This window comes from Taurulus bubalis, assembly GCF_910589615.1.
Source record: "Taurulus bubalis genome assembly, chromosome: 9".
NCBI lineage: Eukaryota > Metazoa > Chordata > Actinopteri > Perciformes > Cottidae > Taurulus > Taurulus bubalis.
This window is the reverse complement of record NC_136597.1, coordinates 14,071,770-14,089,539: the sequence shown is the minus strand read 5'-3', so window position 1 is coordinate 14,089,539 and position 17,770 is coordinate 14,071,770. Positions and strand designations below refer to the sequence as shown.

The following is a 17,770-nucleotide window of genomic DNA, read 5'->3' as shown; positions in this document are numbered from 1 at the left end:
TGTGTGTGTGTGTGTGGTGTATATGGTGAATTAATGCATCCATATGCACACAAGCAGTTTGATCCTGCAAGCCTCTCAAACCAGATGCACCTCTAGATGTGTCAGATAATTTTATCAAGTCACTGTGTCACTTAATGCATAATGTCTTTGGCCTTTGACATTCTTCTCTCGTCTATCTCTATCCACCGCCGCTGTAAAGGCAGGATGCACAAAGTGATTTACTTTGTCAGTATATTCTAACACTTGCTGTGAGCTTATTGTGGTTGGACAAGATGATTGGAGGTGGATGAGAGAAAGGTATAATTCAGTGTGTGGCACTAGCAAGCTGGACCTGATCTCCTCTGAGCTCTCATAAAATGTTGATCCTGGCCACCTCCGACCTCTCGCCTGTCCGCTCACATCAGTGTCACCAGTCACAACATTGGTTGACACTTATCTGATTGGCTGACATAATTTGAAATTCTCAGAAAGTAATTGTATTGGTTGACACCAAATAACATGTATTTGATTAGATGACATTGTATTTGTTCCCAGATATTTGATTGGTGTACATTTTAGCTTGACCTATCAGAGTGATTCTCTTTGGTCTTGTTTGATTTTACACGTCCAGGTGGTCTTGTTAGATAATACACGTAAAATAACTTGATTGTTGACAGTTTAACTGCACTTTTAAATGTTTCTTCCAAACTGGTTACATCTGAGATACACGATTATGATTGGTTGTGTGTTTTTTCCTTGTCCCATAGGATTAAAGAATGGGTTGAACAGATGCAGAAAGAGCTTGTAACCCTGGCAGACACGGCCACAGCTGGGAAAAGCCTCACTCAGGTATAAACAGCACATTTGTTTACTGCTTTATTAATGCTCTGTATTTAGCACCTTTAATACTGCTATGGATCTCCCACATACATCAATTGATCAAATAATATATTGTTCTTTTTGTTGAATAAAACAAATACATTTTCAAACATGAGAATTTGTTAAATCCTCAATTATGTGTGGGATTTTACACGTTGACTACTCTCTCTTTCTGTCTAGATTTTTCTGAGAAACCAACACCTGTATACTGTGGAGCAGAACGACGCAGAGGAGCTGGTGGCAAGAGCAGCCAGGAAAATTGAACAGCTGCTGCGGAAGAGGTCTGCTGCCTTGGAGGTACGAATCAGTCCACTTAGAGGAACCAACTGTCAGTTTGCAATTTGACTTTGGTTTTAAAGCTGTGCAGAATGATAGCTCCATTAACCAGGACTATGAAAATAAGTTTTCCGTCTGCTTCTTGTCAAGACAGTGTAGACTTGAAGAAGTATATTCAATAGCCAAAGTGTATGCGGTGAATCATGTGTTCAGTCTATTTGTTTCAACTATTGGGAGCTTTGTTAATTTTAGCAATGTGTATTGAAAAGCAGACTCTGAAATCTGAAATCTGGTCAACGTTTTAAGACTGAATAAATCTTTAAAATGTTGTACTTCTATGTTTTTACGTTGCACATCGAAGGCAAATTTTCCACATCTTTGCACTAATCATTGCTGTATTCAGATCTTTGACACTCCTGCATTCAAAAAGGTAGGGGATCAATTACACATTATGCCCCTATCGGATAAATGGAACCCCAGTTATAAATATAAAATAATAATTGAAATTTTGATTTTAAATAATCTGATTATACATTTTTGCATTCCGTTGCAATGACACCACCATCTGGAAATCTATTTAATTAATTATTCATCTGGCTTAGGTCTCACACTAGTTTTTCAAGTGTGATTGCTTTGGGTTTGGTGGAAATTATCTGCTGAATGGAGGAAGTCACATTCAAAACATTTTACTGATCACTTGGCAACAGGATCCCTGGCCCTTTTCCATATCGAAAGGCTTCTTGTGAGGGAAACAAAAATTAGGAAGAAATCAGTCAACAACCTTCTCAATTCTGGAGGCCATTACTTTGTCACAAGCTATTATCCGAATGTTGTGGTTATTTTGTAAAATCACACGGATATTTAAGTGGTGAGGTGGTCTCTTGTGGTATTTTATGGATGATATATTATAGTTTGTATATGCTATGACAGCAGTGGGTGAAGCATGCAAACAAAAGAATAGAGAGAGAGGACTGACATTTTTCTTCTGCATTATCCAATGTGGTAATGAGAGCTTTGACCCTGGGGATGTTCCCTCTTCCCCCCTTTTAACCAGTTTTTACTTAGAAATGGGTCAGAGATTCTCATCCGGAGTTTGATCTGTTTTTATACATTCAGAGTTCACAGCACCCCTTCCTCTGCCTTTATAAGGCGTCACCATTGTTGTCTTATTAGTAATGGAGAGAGAGTATTTATGAATGTCCATAAACACAACTCCTGCCAAGTGTCTGTCTTGTGTATGTTAAGTAAACACCCTGGTGTTCTTATCATTTTTCCGAGTACTGGTGCCATAAGATGCGTAAACAACAAAAAGGAAATTGGCTTCAGTGCATTATCCAAGTTATAGAAGAGAGATGGTTGTGTGTGTGTGTGTGTGTGTGTGTGTGTGTGTGTGTGTGTGTGTGTGTGTGTGTGTGTGTGTGTGTGTGTGTGTGTGTGTGTGTGTGTGTGTGTGTGCGTGCGTGTGTGTGTGTGTGTGTGGCATGGGGCAAGGGTAGGTGGTGGGTGGGGGGTCAGCTTGCCTGATGCTGACAGTCCATTAAACCTCCGGACATCGATCATTCTTGCATTTTATTGTGTCATTGTGTGTCATCCTCACCTACATGTCACCCTAAGGCACACTGATATTGAATTGTCTGCCCTGAGATGTATGGATGGGGAGATAAATGGAAGACGGGATGATGTGAAAGATAGACACATGCATGAACTTGATGGATACATGGAGTGACAGATAGAACGAACAGTCTAGTGTGGGGGTCTTTATAAGACTTCAATCAGACAGAATCTTCATTCCAGTTCGGAGATCTTTTCTTGTTGGGTGTCTTTGATTTGAGGTTGGGGGTGACTTTTAATTTCAATATAATTGAAAAATCAAGACACTTGAGCCGCTTTTACTCAGTTGTCAACCGCTTTCAAACTTTTATCCTCCCCTTGCCTCTCCATTTTTCTCTATCTCGCTCTTTCTCCCTCACTTCTTATTGTCCCTGATCTCTAACTTTGCATGATGGATGACCTATGAAGGGCCACAGTTTACCTAGCCACAGGTGTGTGAAACAAGTGTGCGTGTCGATGTGCTTCTATCATGCTTCCATAAATAAGTGTGACACTTATTTATGGAAGCATGGAAGGATTTTATGTACACGTAACATGCATTATTAATGAGTACTTGGCTACACACTGTTAGGAGATATTGCTTTATCAAAGGTTTTACTATGTATACTGGTGCTTCATATCAACAGGAAATACACACACACACACACACACACACACTTACACACTTACACAACTACTGAGATGTAACACATAGTAGCTATAGTGGCTCGAGTCAATTCTCATTTTCCCTTTGGTTTGCCTTTCCTGACCAAATAAACATGGTCATTATCAACTGTTACTTGTGACATAATGCAGCTATATGCGTAGGACAGTAAGGGGTGGTCCAACATGTTTTGAACTATCTTCATTGCTTCACCTATTAAGTTAATTTACATATTCATTCATTTTATTACACATGGCTGTTTATATGCTTCACTACTTTACCTTCCTGTAGTGAAGTCCATTGAGTGTCCTCTTAGATCAGTCACTCTTATATCTGTGAACACAGAGCACTCTCTACATTTCTAGAGGCCCCTAGTTTCCATTGTTATGAAAGAAACATGTCAGACAAACTCCTCCACACATAGACATGAACTTAGTCAGACACGATTATTTATATGCTAAACAAGTGGAGCTCTGCAGAAGTCATTGGGCAATAATTAACAATAAACCTTTCAGAAAATTATTATTCAAGTGGTAAGTAAAAACTAGACTTCTGCTTCTTGGCTCTCTAGCCTGTGAAGGGAGACTTTGACCAATCACAGGTCATTTCACTGAGAGGGTTTTCCTATTGGCTATTGGCTGTTCCACACAGATGCATTTGCATGTCCCTTCAGATGCTGAAAGCCTTATTCAACAGTGGAATATCCTGCAGGAACAGTTAATATTCCAGCATTGGCAATAACTGGATGGCTATAAAAGGAAGACAGACTTATCAAAAAGAGATCGTCATAATATTGGCCAAGCATTTCACAGATAGAGAGTAAATGCTGTTAATAGTTTAGCTTTCTGTAACTGTAGCTGGCTCTGCTAGCTCATTGCAGCTCACGGCTATAGTTGGTAAAAATATATTAGCTGTTAGAAAACTATTAGCAACATTTTCTCTCCATCGCTGTAGCGCTTCCCCAATAGTGTAGTTTGCTAAAGCCTTGAGTCTTTGTCAAAAGCAGTTGACCACATAGTGTAAGAGTGTGATGTGCTGGAGGCTAGATCTAATTACTTTAACGCATCTCTCCCTCCCCCATCCACAGCCTTCTCTCTTGGCCTTGCTGCCTATGTACACTGTAATTAAATACTTAATTATTGATGCTTCAGAACTGTTATGCAAAAGGGAACTGATAAAATACACTAGACAGAAATCCATGCATACTCACACACCAAAGTATTCACAGGTCCACAGTCCAACTCTCTGTCTTGCTAACAACCTGCAGCCATGTCTGGTTTATTCTCTTTTTTTAACAACCACATGAATTGAGTCTGTGTGTCTGTGTTTTCCTGTGTGTACAGTAGTGTGTGTGTGTGTGTGTGTGTGTGTGTGTGTGTGTGTGTGTGTGTGTGTGTGTGTGTGTGTGTGTGTGTGTGTGTGCGTGTGTGTGTGCTATTTCCTTTCATCTTTTTTCAGTCCGGTGACTAATGAGACATTCTACAACATTACTCAGAGTAATACATCAACCAGCACCACTAAAACTCTACAAGACACAGGTGGCCCAGTACTGTGTGTGTGTGTGTCTGTGCGTGTGTGTGTGTGGCATGTAAGGACAATTCATCATTGAAAAACAATAGAGTGATGAGCTTCTGTAAATCTGTAATTTATGAACTATAGGAACAATTGACTCGCCTGCATCTTCATATTAAAATTAGATATGAACTGATGACTATTAGATTATGCCATACTTTAGTAATGATATCTATAGTTGCTGGCAAATTTGTAAGTCTTCAGTTCTCTTTGTGGTTAGCTTTGAATTCAGTCAGTTACAGTTGCCTTGATCATGATTCATGATTCATTTTTTACAAAATATTGTCTGAAATATCTACATTGAATACCACAATTGCATTACACAAATGTGTGTTATTATCCTTAATGCATGATTCAATAAAAGTTAGTCTATTAAATTCCCTGCTGTTACAGATAATCTCAATGTCAATACCAATATTAACATAACATCTTATAACATTAACAACGTTTTAAACATATTTAATTTTCTGAAATATTTTTCCTCCTCAGCCTCGTTATACATTTTGTGTTGAGGTCAGACTTACTGGATCTTGCCTTGCTAATTACGTACTGTGATACTTACCAAAAAGCTAAAGCAAAGCAATATGTTATTCACCAACACTGTGTCTTACTTGCATGGGACATGACAAAAGCAGACTCATATGTGTTTTCTTCCTGCTTCTACCCAGTAGTATTGTCACAATAATATATTTTTTTAATTCTTTGTACCACCCTGGATTGCACAAATAGGCTTTCCCTTCCAGATTGTACCTTTACGTCTACATTTAAGAGGAATATAAGGTCAAATAACAGCAACTTTGCAAAAAAATTTATGAAACAAATGGGTTTTGGCAACATTTCCAATTAGTTTGGATTAGAATACATATAAAATACAGTATATATTTTAAGGGTTGTCATCGTCAAAATTCCTTATGTAATGCTGTTCAGTTCAGTTATCCAGTTCCCTTCATTTAGAGGCGTGTGTTAAGAGTTTTATTTGTGCATGTGTTTAATAGTCTGTGGGCCCCAGGTGTTGGATCATATTTGTATTAATCTGTTGACTGCTGTCACAATGTAATAATAATGAGCACAAGATGTGGCATTATTATGTGTTCATGTGTGTGTGTGTGTGTGTGTGCCAATGTAACACAGTAATGAAAAGAGGCTATGATATGATCAGAGATATTCCATCTCCAGAACAGATGTTACTCAACCTCCCATCTTCGTTCTGCGCTGATCATATTAAACAGTCAAGAGGTGTCTGCATGTGTTTGCATTATTGTGTGTGTGTGTGTATTGGATAGACAGTGAACGATAGAGAGAGAGAGAGAGAGAGAGAGAGAGAGAGAAAGAAAGAGAAAGAGAGAGAGAGGAAGTGGGAGGTAGCACTGCAGATGGGGAATTTTAACTAGACTTATGGAAGACAAGGGACAAGTGTCTTATACATACATTGAGATGAAATCCAAGCTGTGTTGGTGGATCACAACATGCTCGTGGTAACATTTGAATACTTGATTTGGAGACGGACACAACCTTTCACTGTCAAGAGATGCAGTTGTTTCATATCTAACATAATTAATATAAATGTAATAAATACATTTGATATGTTTTTATTTGTATTATTAGTATTGTGATCTTTATATGTTATAAGTACAGTAATCGAGATGTGCCGAGGTTAATGGTCTCTTCTCTCTTTCACCAGTTTGAGATACAGTTTCTCAAACACAATCCACGGGAGCATTGTTGGTCTCTGACACGGTTACCACTACAGTCCCACCATGCCTTTCCACATTGCTTTGTTTTTTAAGTTTGCCTTACAGGAAATTGCAGCAAGTTAGAGTTGTAATAGTTCCACTTTTGTAATCAATTTGTCTTCACTAAGGAAAGGGCACCCAGTGTAATGGCATACATTGTAACCGTAGACTGTATAAAATACGGACATAGCTTTTGTGATATCACCAATAGTTTTCTGAAGAGCTTTTGTGAAGCTCATATTGGGTTGCCGTCTCGGCAGTAACAACGTAACTCACAGCTAATCTAAATCTTCCGTTAGTAAAACAATGTATTAACCACTGATGAATCCATTAGTTACAACTTATAAACCCATTATAAAGAATGCTTTGCTAGAAAGTGGTCCCTTTCTCGTTTTCCCTCTTTATTTAGAAGATTATCAACGTTTCTGCTGGAAAGAAATCCAGCAAATTCCCTGTGAAATCTGATCTGGTGGCGCACACTATACATGTTCTGAAGTGGGCAGTAGAGATACACACATCTTTAAGATCAGAGCAAAAGAGCCAAAGAGAGAAATGAAACTGGAAGCAACTGTAGATATATTGTTCCCATTGGAGGGTTTGGCCTATGAGAGAAGTCATGTGGAGCGGCACGGCTCTCTCTGTGGGCTCTCTGAGCTGCAGATTCCTCTGCTCTTTCTCTCTTTCCCTTTACTCAGCTCCCCTCCTTTTCTTTTCATCCTTGCACTTCTCTGTTTCTGTCGCCCTCTCTCTCCAGTCTACTGTATCTTTCCCGTGTCCAGCTCCTGGCCTTTTGTCACTGTTCTGTCAAACTGCAGAGGAAATCAACCTTTTCTTATCTCTTCTGACCCCTGTCTCTCTTTTATCATGCTCAGTCATTTCTCCTGTCTTCTATCTCTGTCCAACTGTCCTCTTTACTACTTTGTACTCTTTTGTATCACTATCTCTTACCCTTTCTCCAGTCTCGTCTGTTCCTCCATTTGAGTCTGTCCATCTCCCTTATTTTCCATTTCCTGTTTCTCCCAAGTCTGCTCTTTTATTATCTCCAACTTTTCTGTCATTACTCCTTACACATGCACGCCCACACACACACACACACACACACACACACACACACACACACACACACACACACACACACACACACACACTTTCGCAGGAAACAAGCTAATGCATCGCTGCGTAAGCCCCCATGATTCTTTACTGAACAACCTCCCTTGTATATATCTCACTGTTCATTCGCATGAGCAACATTTTAATGAGAAGTACGAACACTTTGATCATGCTGAGTCAGAGTATTATTTTTCTCTCTTTGGACTGGACTTTCCATTAATCAATCTACTCATACATGTCTTTTTTCTCTTTCATTTTCAGACTCTTCTCTTTTCTGCTTCTCATACTCACCCTTCACATCTCCCCATTGTTTACTTCCCCTGTCATGGCTTTGAGTTGGGACTCATTATGGCGAATAGATAACCAGCGTTCATGAAAGTGGACACATTGTCAGAAACGGCGATGGAAAAGACAAGACTGGATGTGGGTGTTAATGATCTTTTAGACCGTTACTACTCTTGTGGGTATTGCTTTGTTGTCTGGGGGAGCAGGCAGTGTGCTCTGAATGGCCCATTGATTTCAGGCGTGTGGAGACTTAAGACACACATACACACAATCACACGCACGCACGCACACAGGGAGTCTGGGAGGCTCTGTGAGGTTTAGCAGAGCCTGTCTCATCTTCCCTGTCTATCCTTTAAGCTGTGCTCTGCTTTCTCACTAAATGCATGGTGGGCTGCTGGGCTGCCCTGGCAGAATGACAATATCTTTCTGTGGGGCAAGCAGGTCCAAGCCCGATGCCATCCAACACTCAGGCCAGCTCTGACTGTTTCTATGCTCTCTAAGGCTGTAGTGTAATGACGTCATGCATCAATGTGCATGAACAAGGGAAGGTGCATGAAATGAGAACTATTATATTACGTGCCCTATTTGGCCATTGGAATATTAATAGTCACAGTTGTTGCGGTCATCATTAGGCTGTTCTCATGTTCAACTGGGAGTAAGATATATCCAATATGTATCAGCAATTCTGCTTGCACATGTTTTTGCCTCATTGTGTAAGATTTTATGATTCTCATTAAATTCCTTTTCTTCTTTGCTCCTTTTTCTCACCGAAGCTTCTCATTCCACTTAAACTTCCCAGCGCCCATAGATCCAATTCTCAGTCTCTCCTCTCCTTCATCCATTACAGCTGCAGGGGAACGGTGGCTCTTCTCAGGTCTCCAGTGGTCATCCAGTGACAGAGTGGACTCATTATTGTGTGAAGCTGGGATATCTATACCACAATAAGTGAGAGAAAGACTAATGAGCGGCTAGATCGCACTACAGGAGTGTGTTAGCGCTGCCATTAACGAAACAGTTGTCGTGCTAAATTTGTATTTTTCAAATGAGAAACGTTGGCTTCTAATCAACTGGCAGAGACGGCATCTCACAGTGTCTCTGTAATGAACTGTTATGCCAGTTTAGAGACGCTAGCTGTCACTCAGGGAGCGGTCTAATCAAATCCAGGTTCTGTAGTTTAGAGTGGATTTGATTGTGGCTTTGCTTTCTTTTGGAAGCCTGATAACCTCTCCCTGTATACATGTTTGACAAAGAGAGAGATAGAAAGGGATACAGAGTAAAGAGAGAAAAAAGTGAAGGGTAATTAGTTTATTTCCCCGTAGACCCCTCCTTGCCCTCCCCCATATCTCCCAGAGGGAAGAGGAGCCTTCTCAAAGCCCTGTCATGAATTTTTAACAACCCTGTCGGTCCACTCTCTTAGAAGTGTGTATGTGTGTTTGTATTTGCATGTGCATGTTTATTTACAGTAAGTGTGTGAGGGAGAAGAATACATTGAAATATTCTGTATTCTTCATTAATGTTAACAAATTGCTCGAGCATGACACATATTGTATAAAGTATTGAACAGCTGTTGCTTATACATCTATGTATCATATCACAGACACCATTATGGAGATACCTGTAATCAATATCCATTCTGAATTGAATATGTACACACACTGCTTTGCAGTGAAAATATACATATGCATTTAGCAAATTAAACATATTTGAAAGATAGTCTAGATTTGTTCATATTGATACATCTCAGCTCATTGGTGTGACATTAACATGATGTGATGTTACATTGACATTAATGGCATTAATGACAACCCTCTGCACTTGGTCTTTTCAGCATGGATAAGAACTTCTGCTCCTGCTGTCCTCAGGTGGCACATTATCATAGTCTTCAATCTTATCTTTCCTTTTTTTCATGAAAACCTTCTTGAATGAAAAGATGAAGAATTAGGTTTTTGTTTTGACTATTGTCACCTTGAATGTATTTGTAGTATCAGTGTCACTGAATTTAACTTACAATAAGAAACGAAGGCGATAAAAGACAACCACACCCAGTTCTACCTGTGTTGTTAAAACCTCTAAATACTCAGAAAGGCATTGATAAAGCAAGTAAGCAGCGGGTTAAAACATCTTGGTCAGGTGAATACAAACATTGTGGTTGCTACTGACAGTAGGTAGGCTATTTAAAAATGATGGGTTTGTGCAAGATGTTTCTGGTTGCGTTATTGAAGATTCTCTCTAACAAACTAGTGTTAACTACACCTTCTAGTTGAAAATAAATGTAACAAAATTATACTATCCATGACTTTTTTTGATGAAAGCGCAAAAATAACTGTTGTAAAATGTAAGAAACTGAGCTTAACTGGAGTGCTAGGTGGAAATGTGGCTTTAAAGTGTTTCACAAGGCACCAAATATCTGTCCGACATGTTTTCAGAGTACTCATACGTTCTACCTTATTGGAGGTACTGATTCAGCGGTAAATCTCTAGACTGAATCACTGAAGTAATCTAAACACAATGTCAATGTCTGGTGAAAGCAAGCATCACTGTTGAGTATTTGATGGACACAATTTTTAAATCAAAAACATATGATTCAATACTTGATGCAGTGACGAGACATGCTATTTTTGCACATGGTGAACATGGTGTGGAAAACTTTGTGATCACTATTTTGTGTTATTGTGAATGTGTGCGTATGGCTCAAATGGGGTGTATATTTATCTGCTGACAGTCAGTGCAGAGGAGGTGGAGACAGGTCTGGAACAGAGCCCAGGACTGGAGGCCAAAGGAATGAGACTGTTGATCAAGAATGGAATCATTGCCATCGACACACTTAGTAAAAGCACAGAATGACATGTACTAAAAGCATCTCATCTAGTCTTTGCTCATGCACAGTTCTAATATGGCCTTTGTTATATTGTCTTACAATCCAACAGATGGAGATTAAGCTATAAATAAAGTTTAACGCCATCAATTCATATTGCATTTATTTTAAAAACACATCCCTGAGTGGAGTTTCTGTGAGGCTTTGGTAACGTTACTGTTGTGAAGAAAGTCAGTGAGTCAGACAGGTGGGTTTATTTAAGGCCAATGCTTTCCTCCACAGGGTTAAGGAGGTCAAAACTCCAGCAACACTAGTTGTAGTATACATAACCCATTTATTGTAAGACAATCCTGTTTTGGCGTGTGGCCTTTATTATTCTCCATGTACCTTGGAAGTAGATGAAATTGTGCCCCTTTGCTTTCCTGCACAGAGTTGTCATTACAGTACCTTGAACAGCTGGAGAAGTACAGGCCACGCTAAGGTTTGATCTGGATTAACATACACAGTCTTGTGCAATATTGTTTGTTTATGTTTGTCGTTTCTCCTGGCCGACTGCCTTGGGATCTCACTGATCTTGTATGGTTAACCCCTTAACTTTTCCACAATATATATATATATATATATATATATATATATATATATATATATATACAGTGTATTGTTAATAAACAAGACTAGTCTAAAGCCATGCTAGTAGACCTGTGAGGCTGAAGCTTTGAGCTAAATCCTGAGCTCAGCATGTTAGCATCTTTAACAATCAAACATTGTTGTATTAATTTCCAAACTCAAAGTACAATAGACGCTGAGGGGGATGGCATACATTTTCGCAGGTATTTGGTCATAAGCCAACATATTGGATGAATTGAAATTACATTATTATGGTCCTAGAAAAGTCAGAGGATCACCAAAGTACATTGGAATTGTACCAAATGGCTGTACCAAATTATATCACAGTCCATCTTGTAGATGTTTGATATTTCACAAGATAAGGGAAAAGACGAGGGGGAAATCAGATGATCGCTAATGTTTTTGAAATTCATCCTCTGAGGGTTCTGAATGTCCATATCAAATTTACAGACATTTGGCACAAATACATACAAGAAAGAAAACATACAAGGTGACCATACAAGGGCCACTAATTTTAGAGAGCAGTGTTAACAAGACAAAATGTATTGAAAAAGCACAGTAGACCAAATAAATACATACTTAGGGGCCGTTCACACCGGACGTGACTTTTGAAAGTACAGTCGCCACTAAAACGCCTTGGCAAAAACACGCCGGGCAAAACAGCCCGGTGCACCTGTGGAGCGGGCCTGCGTGCGCAACCGGGCGATACACACTGACATTGATGAGCTGTGTGACTCTGCGCAAGGCGCTTAAAAGTTGAGAATATTTCAACTTTTAGGCACGGCGAAAAAACGCTAGAAAGACGCGACGCGCGGCATTTAAAAGCCATAGGAAAACAATGGTTTTGGTAGCGACGCGTTTTTGAGAGTTGCGTCTGGTGTGAACGGCCCCTTAGAGTGCAGACCTGTCTAAACAGGACTGTTTTAAACTGATTTTTAAAAGAATGTACAGACTCATCAAACCGTAGTGGTGCAGGCAGAGCATTCAATAACTTTGGTGCTTGTGTGGTGGAAAAATTTATCTAACCGGCTTGTAACAAGCTCCCGCTACCCCAGTGAGTTTCCTCTCAGCACAATGACACCAGCACAGCAAGGTTCAAGGTTCTTAACCGTTTTATTTGGTTCTAGCTCTAACGGACCGTCTTGCATCGGTCTCAACTTCTCTCGAGCGTCTAGCATACTCCTGCTTATGTTGGGACAAACACACAATTAGTACAGCTGAGGCCAATCAGGCCTCTTCCAGGCACCGTCCCCCGAGCCACCCACAAGCACTCCCCTCTGCAGCTGAGCATAACCACGCCCCCGCCACCACACCGCTGTTAAAGCTGAAATAACGAATATCGCAAAACAGAATTTATCTATGAAATCATTAATTCAAGAGGCCCAGTTATACAGAGTTACAAGAAGTCTGTACAAGTCTGTTCAAGCTTTAGTACAAGTCTGTACTAAAGCTTGAGAAGTCACACTGACTTATAGGGAGTGACCAGGAAGGGGGATACATGCTTTGGGACCTCCTGCTTCAGGTCAGGGCTAGGTCAGCGTAGTCACATGACATACATATGTATCCATCCTGCCATTACTGTATGACCGGTCCACATAAGTACTTTAACAACAAATGGTACTTTATTTACTTAACAGGAAAGTAAGCGTGAATGTTACAGCTGCTGCATGACCCACAAGTCACCCAATTCAGGCAATGACAATAACAGCGTGTATAGCAGTTCACTGAGATAAGAATGTGAAATAAAACTAAATATATAAAATTTGCCATTACATGCTTCTGCCTCAAAAGCTCGATCACCACAGGTTGTCAGGCAACTGTGTGAGACAGACAGGCAATGTTACATATTTGACCTGAGAGAGCAAGCTGGTAAATAAGAGTGAAGCAGTTCAGCCAAATACAAAGGGGTCTGAATGTTTAGTGCTCTGTAAGTGAGAGTGATCATTTAAAAATGGATCCTATAGGCGATAGGGAGCCAATTAAGAGATCTGAGTCTGGGGGTAATAGGAGACCATCTATCTGTCCTAGTAAGTAATCTGGCGGCAGCATTCTTGATCGCCTGCAAACAGTTAAGAGCAGACATACTGAGGAGAAAAGTGAGTTACAGTAATTAATGCGGGAAGAGATAAAGGCAAGTATGAGCATCTCCAGTTCAGCTGTTGATACTACAGATCTCAGTTTATGAATAGTTCTTAAGTGGAAGAAACAAGAGACAGCTGCTTAACATGGGGGTAAAACGACAAGGATTGGTCAAATATACCCCTAGATTAGGAAAGTTGTAGTGGGCCGCAGAGGAAAGTGGACCAATACTCTGCTTGATAGTGGGCACAACTTGTTCTGGTGCAACAACTAGAACCTCCATCTTATCAGCATTGAGTTGTAAACACTTTTCTGCCGTCCAGTCCCTAATGGCATTTGCAAGATTAGGAGCCTAGAAAACTGAAAAGCCTCAGACAGAGTAGGATATCATCAGCATATAAACAATATGCAACATTGCAACTGTTTAGAAAATAACAGAGGCCCCAGAGCCGAGCCCTGCAGGCCACCACGAAACCAGCAGTCAACAGCAGAGACAGTCAACCCATGGTGGTACTAAGAAAATCCAGGGGATCACCAAATCAATTCAGATATGCAATTTGGGGAACATGCATGTCTGTATAAAATGTCACAGCAATCCAATTTGGTGGACCCACTGATGGACATCACAACTGTTGAGACATTTGTATTGTACTATTAAGAAAAGTCTGTGTTCACTAAAGTCACCTTGTGAGTCTATGTGTGAGTCATGACAACATGTGGTCCTGGATACTAGCGGGAACTACAACAGAGGTAATGAATACTTTGCCAGGTGTTTATATTTGTATCACCTTGATAGAGTCACTAGCTTATAAAACTGCAGTCAGGAAACTTTATAGATGTGTAGTTGAGATTAAAATGAAGGTTGAGTTCAAAAATTAGCGTGGCCACAGCAAGGGGGGAGGGTCCATTGCACACACTTAAGAGCCCCACTGTAAGCCCCTGGCCTGATTTAGCGTAGTTAGTATTAACTAGCTAATTGTTTCCAGTATTCATCTGGAATATGCAATACAATGATCATGTTAAGCAAGGTTAATGTATAGCCCTTGTTACGAAATCCATTCGACTGAACAGGAGTGTGTAAAATAACTATCTGTCAATGTTTTTTTCCGGGAAAATGGATGAACGTTGCCCAAAAAGGCCACAAGTTAGCAAAACGCTCAAATTAGCTTAGTGTTATATTCATTAATTGCAGTAACGTTGACCAAGCAAATCTTTCAAAGTACAAGGTCATTAGCAGTCTTTTGTTATTAGTTAAAGTTTTGAAGTGGAGTTAATGTGCTACTGATTTGTTGAGCTAAAAGTTATCTTACGTTCGCTTTTACAGGTTCTTGTGAAGAATTATGTAAGAAATTGTATTGTCAGTTTATATCTGAATAAGGGGTTATCTATTAAAACATTAAAGTTACGGGTTAAAATATGGGAGCTACAGTAGAACGATCCTGTTTTCTTGCTTACACCAAGACTGTTTCTGCACATTTAGCCTTAAAGCTTTGCGGTTAGAATATATAACGTTAATTATAACATGTGCTACTGTATAATTTGTGCAATGCAATCCAAATTGTGCTTGGTTGGTTCAGCATTCTTATGGACTATTTATCCCTTTTCATTCAAGTTAGCGTTATGTAACTTGCATTGATATTTTTCTTCCTAAAAGACTTAACTTACAGAGCCAACTGATATTTGGACACTGACACTCCTTAGTGACAACCTAGCAGACTTCCACAAAGAAGGCTTTGTAAGTAATACAGTCTTATGTATGTAGAATGATCATGAGAAATTAATTGAATGAATGATAAATTCATTTTTACTATTATTATATAGTTCCTGTTTTTGATTTTTTTTTTAAACCTGTGAGCGTGGCACAAATAGAGAATAAGATCTGTCCATTCAGTTTCTGTGTGATTTGGTGAGGTTTCCATTCAACCACAATCTCTCCTATCTCCCAGCACCCCGATACAATGTGGGAGGGTGTGCCTTCTTTTTATGGAGCTCAAACTGTCAAAATTGTACAATCTGAAATCCTTATCGTAAGCAGCAGCTCTTTACAACTTATTTGGGTCAACGGTTTGTTTCATGTACTCCAGCAGTCATAACCCATTCACACCTTCCCTCATGAGTCTGACTCTTTAGTGACTAGCCTACATGGTTATACATTATTGATGGTTATTTGATTAATGTCATGAGTGTGCTCTTATGTTGATATAGTTTAATAAGGACTCTGATGATGATGACTCATTCTGCCATATTGACATAATTGGGCTCTTCGATGGTAACCATGAATGTGCTCTGCCTTCATCTTCCCCGCATCTCAATCCAGCCTTGTTGAAGACAATAATTGAGAGAGAAGTTGTGATGGACAACTTTCAAGACCTGCCAAAAGGTGTCTAAGGTGTGTTTTATTGTTGCAATAAAACACACCTTAGACACCTTAAACAAAATGTAGAGCATTTTGTCTTTCAGCGGACCTAAAACTACGGTTCACGAAATCTGCACTAAATTAATTACAACAAATATTTTACTTCACTTCATCAAAGTCAAACTTTGCAGAGATACTGTTAACATATAGTGCTATTTTATAGTAGAAAGATAGATGACCCTGTTTTATACAACCTATATAATTTGAGTTTAATTTGAGTAAAGACTACGAATGTAAACTTTAATATGCATCCAATTAAGCCTTTATGTTCATGCAACTTGACCCGTTTCATTTCACTTTGTGTGAAAACTTATATGGTGGAAGGGTGGGTTTCCACACAATTTTTTAGTATTGGCAAATATTTCAGGATAATAACAACGATGCCAGAGGTAGGTAGTAAGAAGTGGGTAATTCTTTGCTGTATCAGATTCAGAATCAGAACCATTTATTGCCAAGTAAGTTTACACATAAAAGGAATTTGTCCTGGCGATAGGTGCATAACATTTAACAATAAATATTTAACGATAAACAGAGTGCATTGGGAACCAGTGGAGGTTTTGAAGGACTGGGGTGATGGGATCTCTGGTGCGGGAGTGGGTAAGCAGACGGGCAGCTGAGTTCTGGATGTGTTGTAGTTTGTTGATGATTTTGGTGGATGTGCCGTACAGGATGGTGTTGCAGTGGTCCAGTCGAGAGGTGATGAAGGTGTGGATGAGTGTTTCAGCGGCTAAAGAGGAGAGGGAGGAGCGTAGAAGGGCAATGTTTTTAATAACATGAAAGAAGGTGGTTTTTGTGATGTGCTTGCCATGTGTTCAAAGGAGAGGGTTGAAACAAAAATGACACCAAGGTTACAGACGTGTGTAGAAACAGGAACAGAGGTGCCATTGATGCAGAGGGAGAAGTTGTGGTGGGATTTGTTGAGTGAATTGGGGCCGATGATGAGATTTATCGCCTTTGAGTTTGATAAAGTTGTTTTGCATCCAGCCCTGTATATCTGGTGATGGTGGAGTAGGTAATGAGTGCATGGATTTGGTGGAGATGTAGAGCTGTGTGTTGTCAGCGTAGCAGTGGGAAAATACTTTTGGTAGCCGGACACCCTGTCTTATTTTAATAAATATTATCAAGTGAAAATCACGTATTGCACTGGCTGCCAAAGTTTCAAGCATAACAAAGCTCATGTCTAAAATTGTATTTTCCTTTTGATAGGGCACTTTGCAGTGAATGCAGTCTTGACATTTCAAAACTATTTAAAAATGCATGAAATAACAGTTAAATTACTTCACGTCAACTGAAAAATATTTTTCTGTCTTTTTGTTTTCTTGTTCGTGTTGTTCTCAGTTTTACCCTCATTTTCATACAAAGGAAAGAATAATGATGGCATCAAACTGTGAAAGATCACAAAGAAAGCCAGTTAAAGCATTCAATTTATTGTGCAATTGGAAAGCAATGCCTAAATATGTCGCGATGTTTCAGTTATGAATGAACGCTACCCTGATCGCTACAGAGCACTTAAGGCAGTTATTTGTTCCCAGAGTGATAAATATTTGCTGTTTAGTATGTGTTTGTCTATTTTATTGCTTGTACTGTGAAAGAAATGTTCTCGTACGATAAATTAACTACTCTTACCACTATTCTCTTTCTCTCTATTGCTTCTAAGTGTGAATGTGTGTGCACTGTGCATGTAAGAGAGCTGTGTAGAGCAATGGTGAAGTTAATTACAATGATATCCCCTTGTTATTTAGTAT

At 39.5% G+C, this 17,770-nt stretch overlaps 1 protein-coding gene across 1 annotated transcript in view; it reads left to right on the top strand.

Annotated features, from left to right (window-relative positions):
- LOC306741626 (voltage-dependent calcium channel subunit alpha-2/delta-1) overlaps positions 1-17,770 on the top strand; it is a gene marked incomplete at both ends in the record, with an annotated part of 61,774 nt that overhangs the window by 5,056 nt on the left and 38,948 nt on the right. Inside the window, 2 exons of the mRNA XM_079223939.1 lie at positions 747-828; positions 1,039-1,155. Coding sequence (XP_079080065.1) covers positions 747-828; positions 1,039-1,155 — 199 coding nt within the window. The remainder of the gene's footprint in view (positions 1-746; positions 829-1,038; positions 1,156-17,770) is intronic.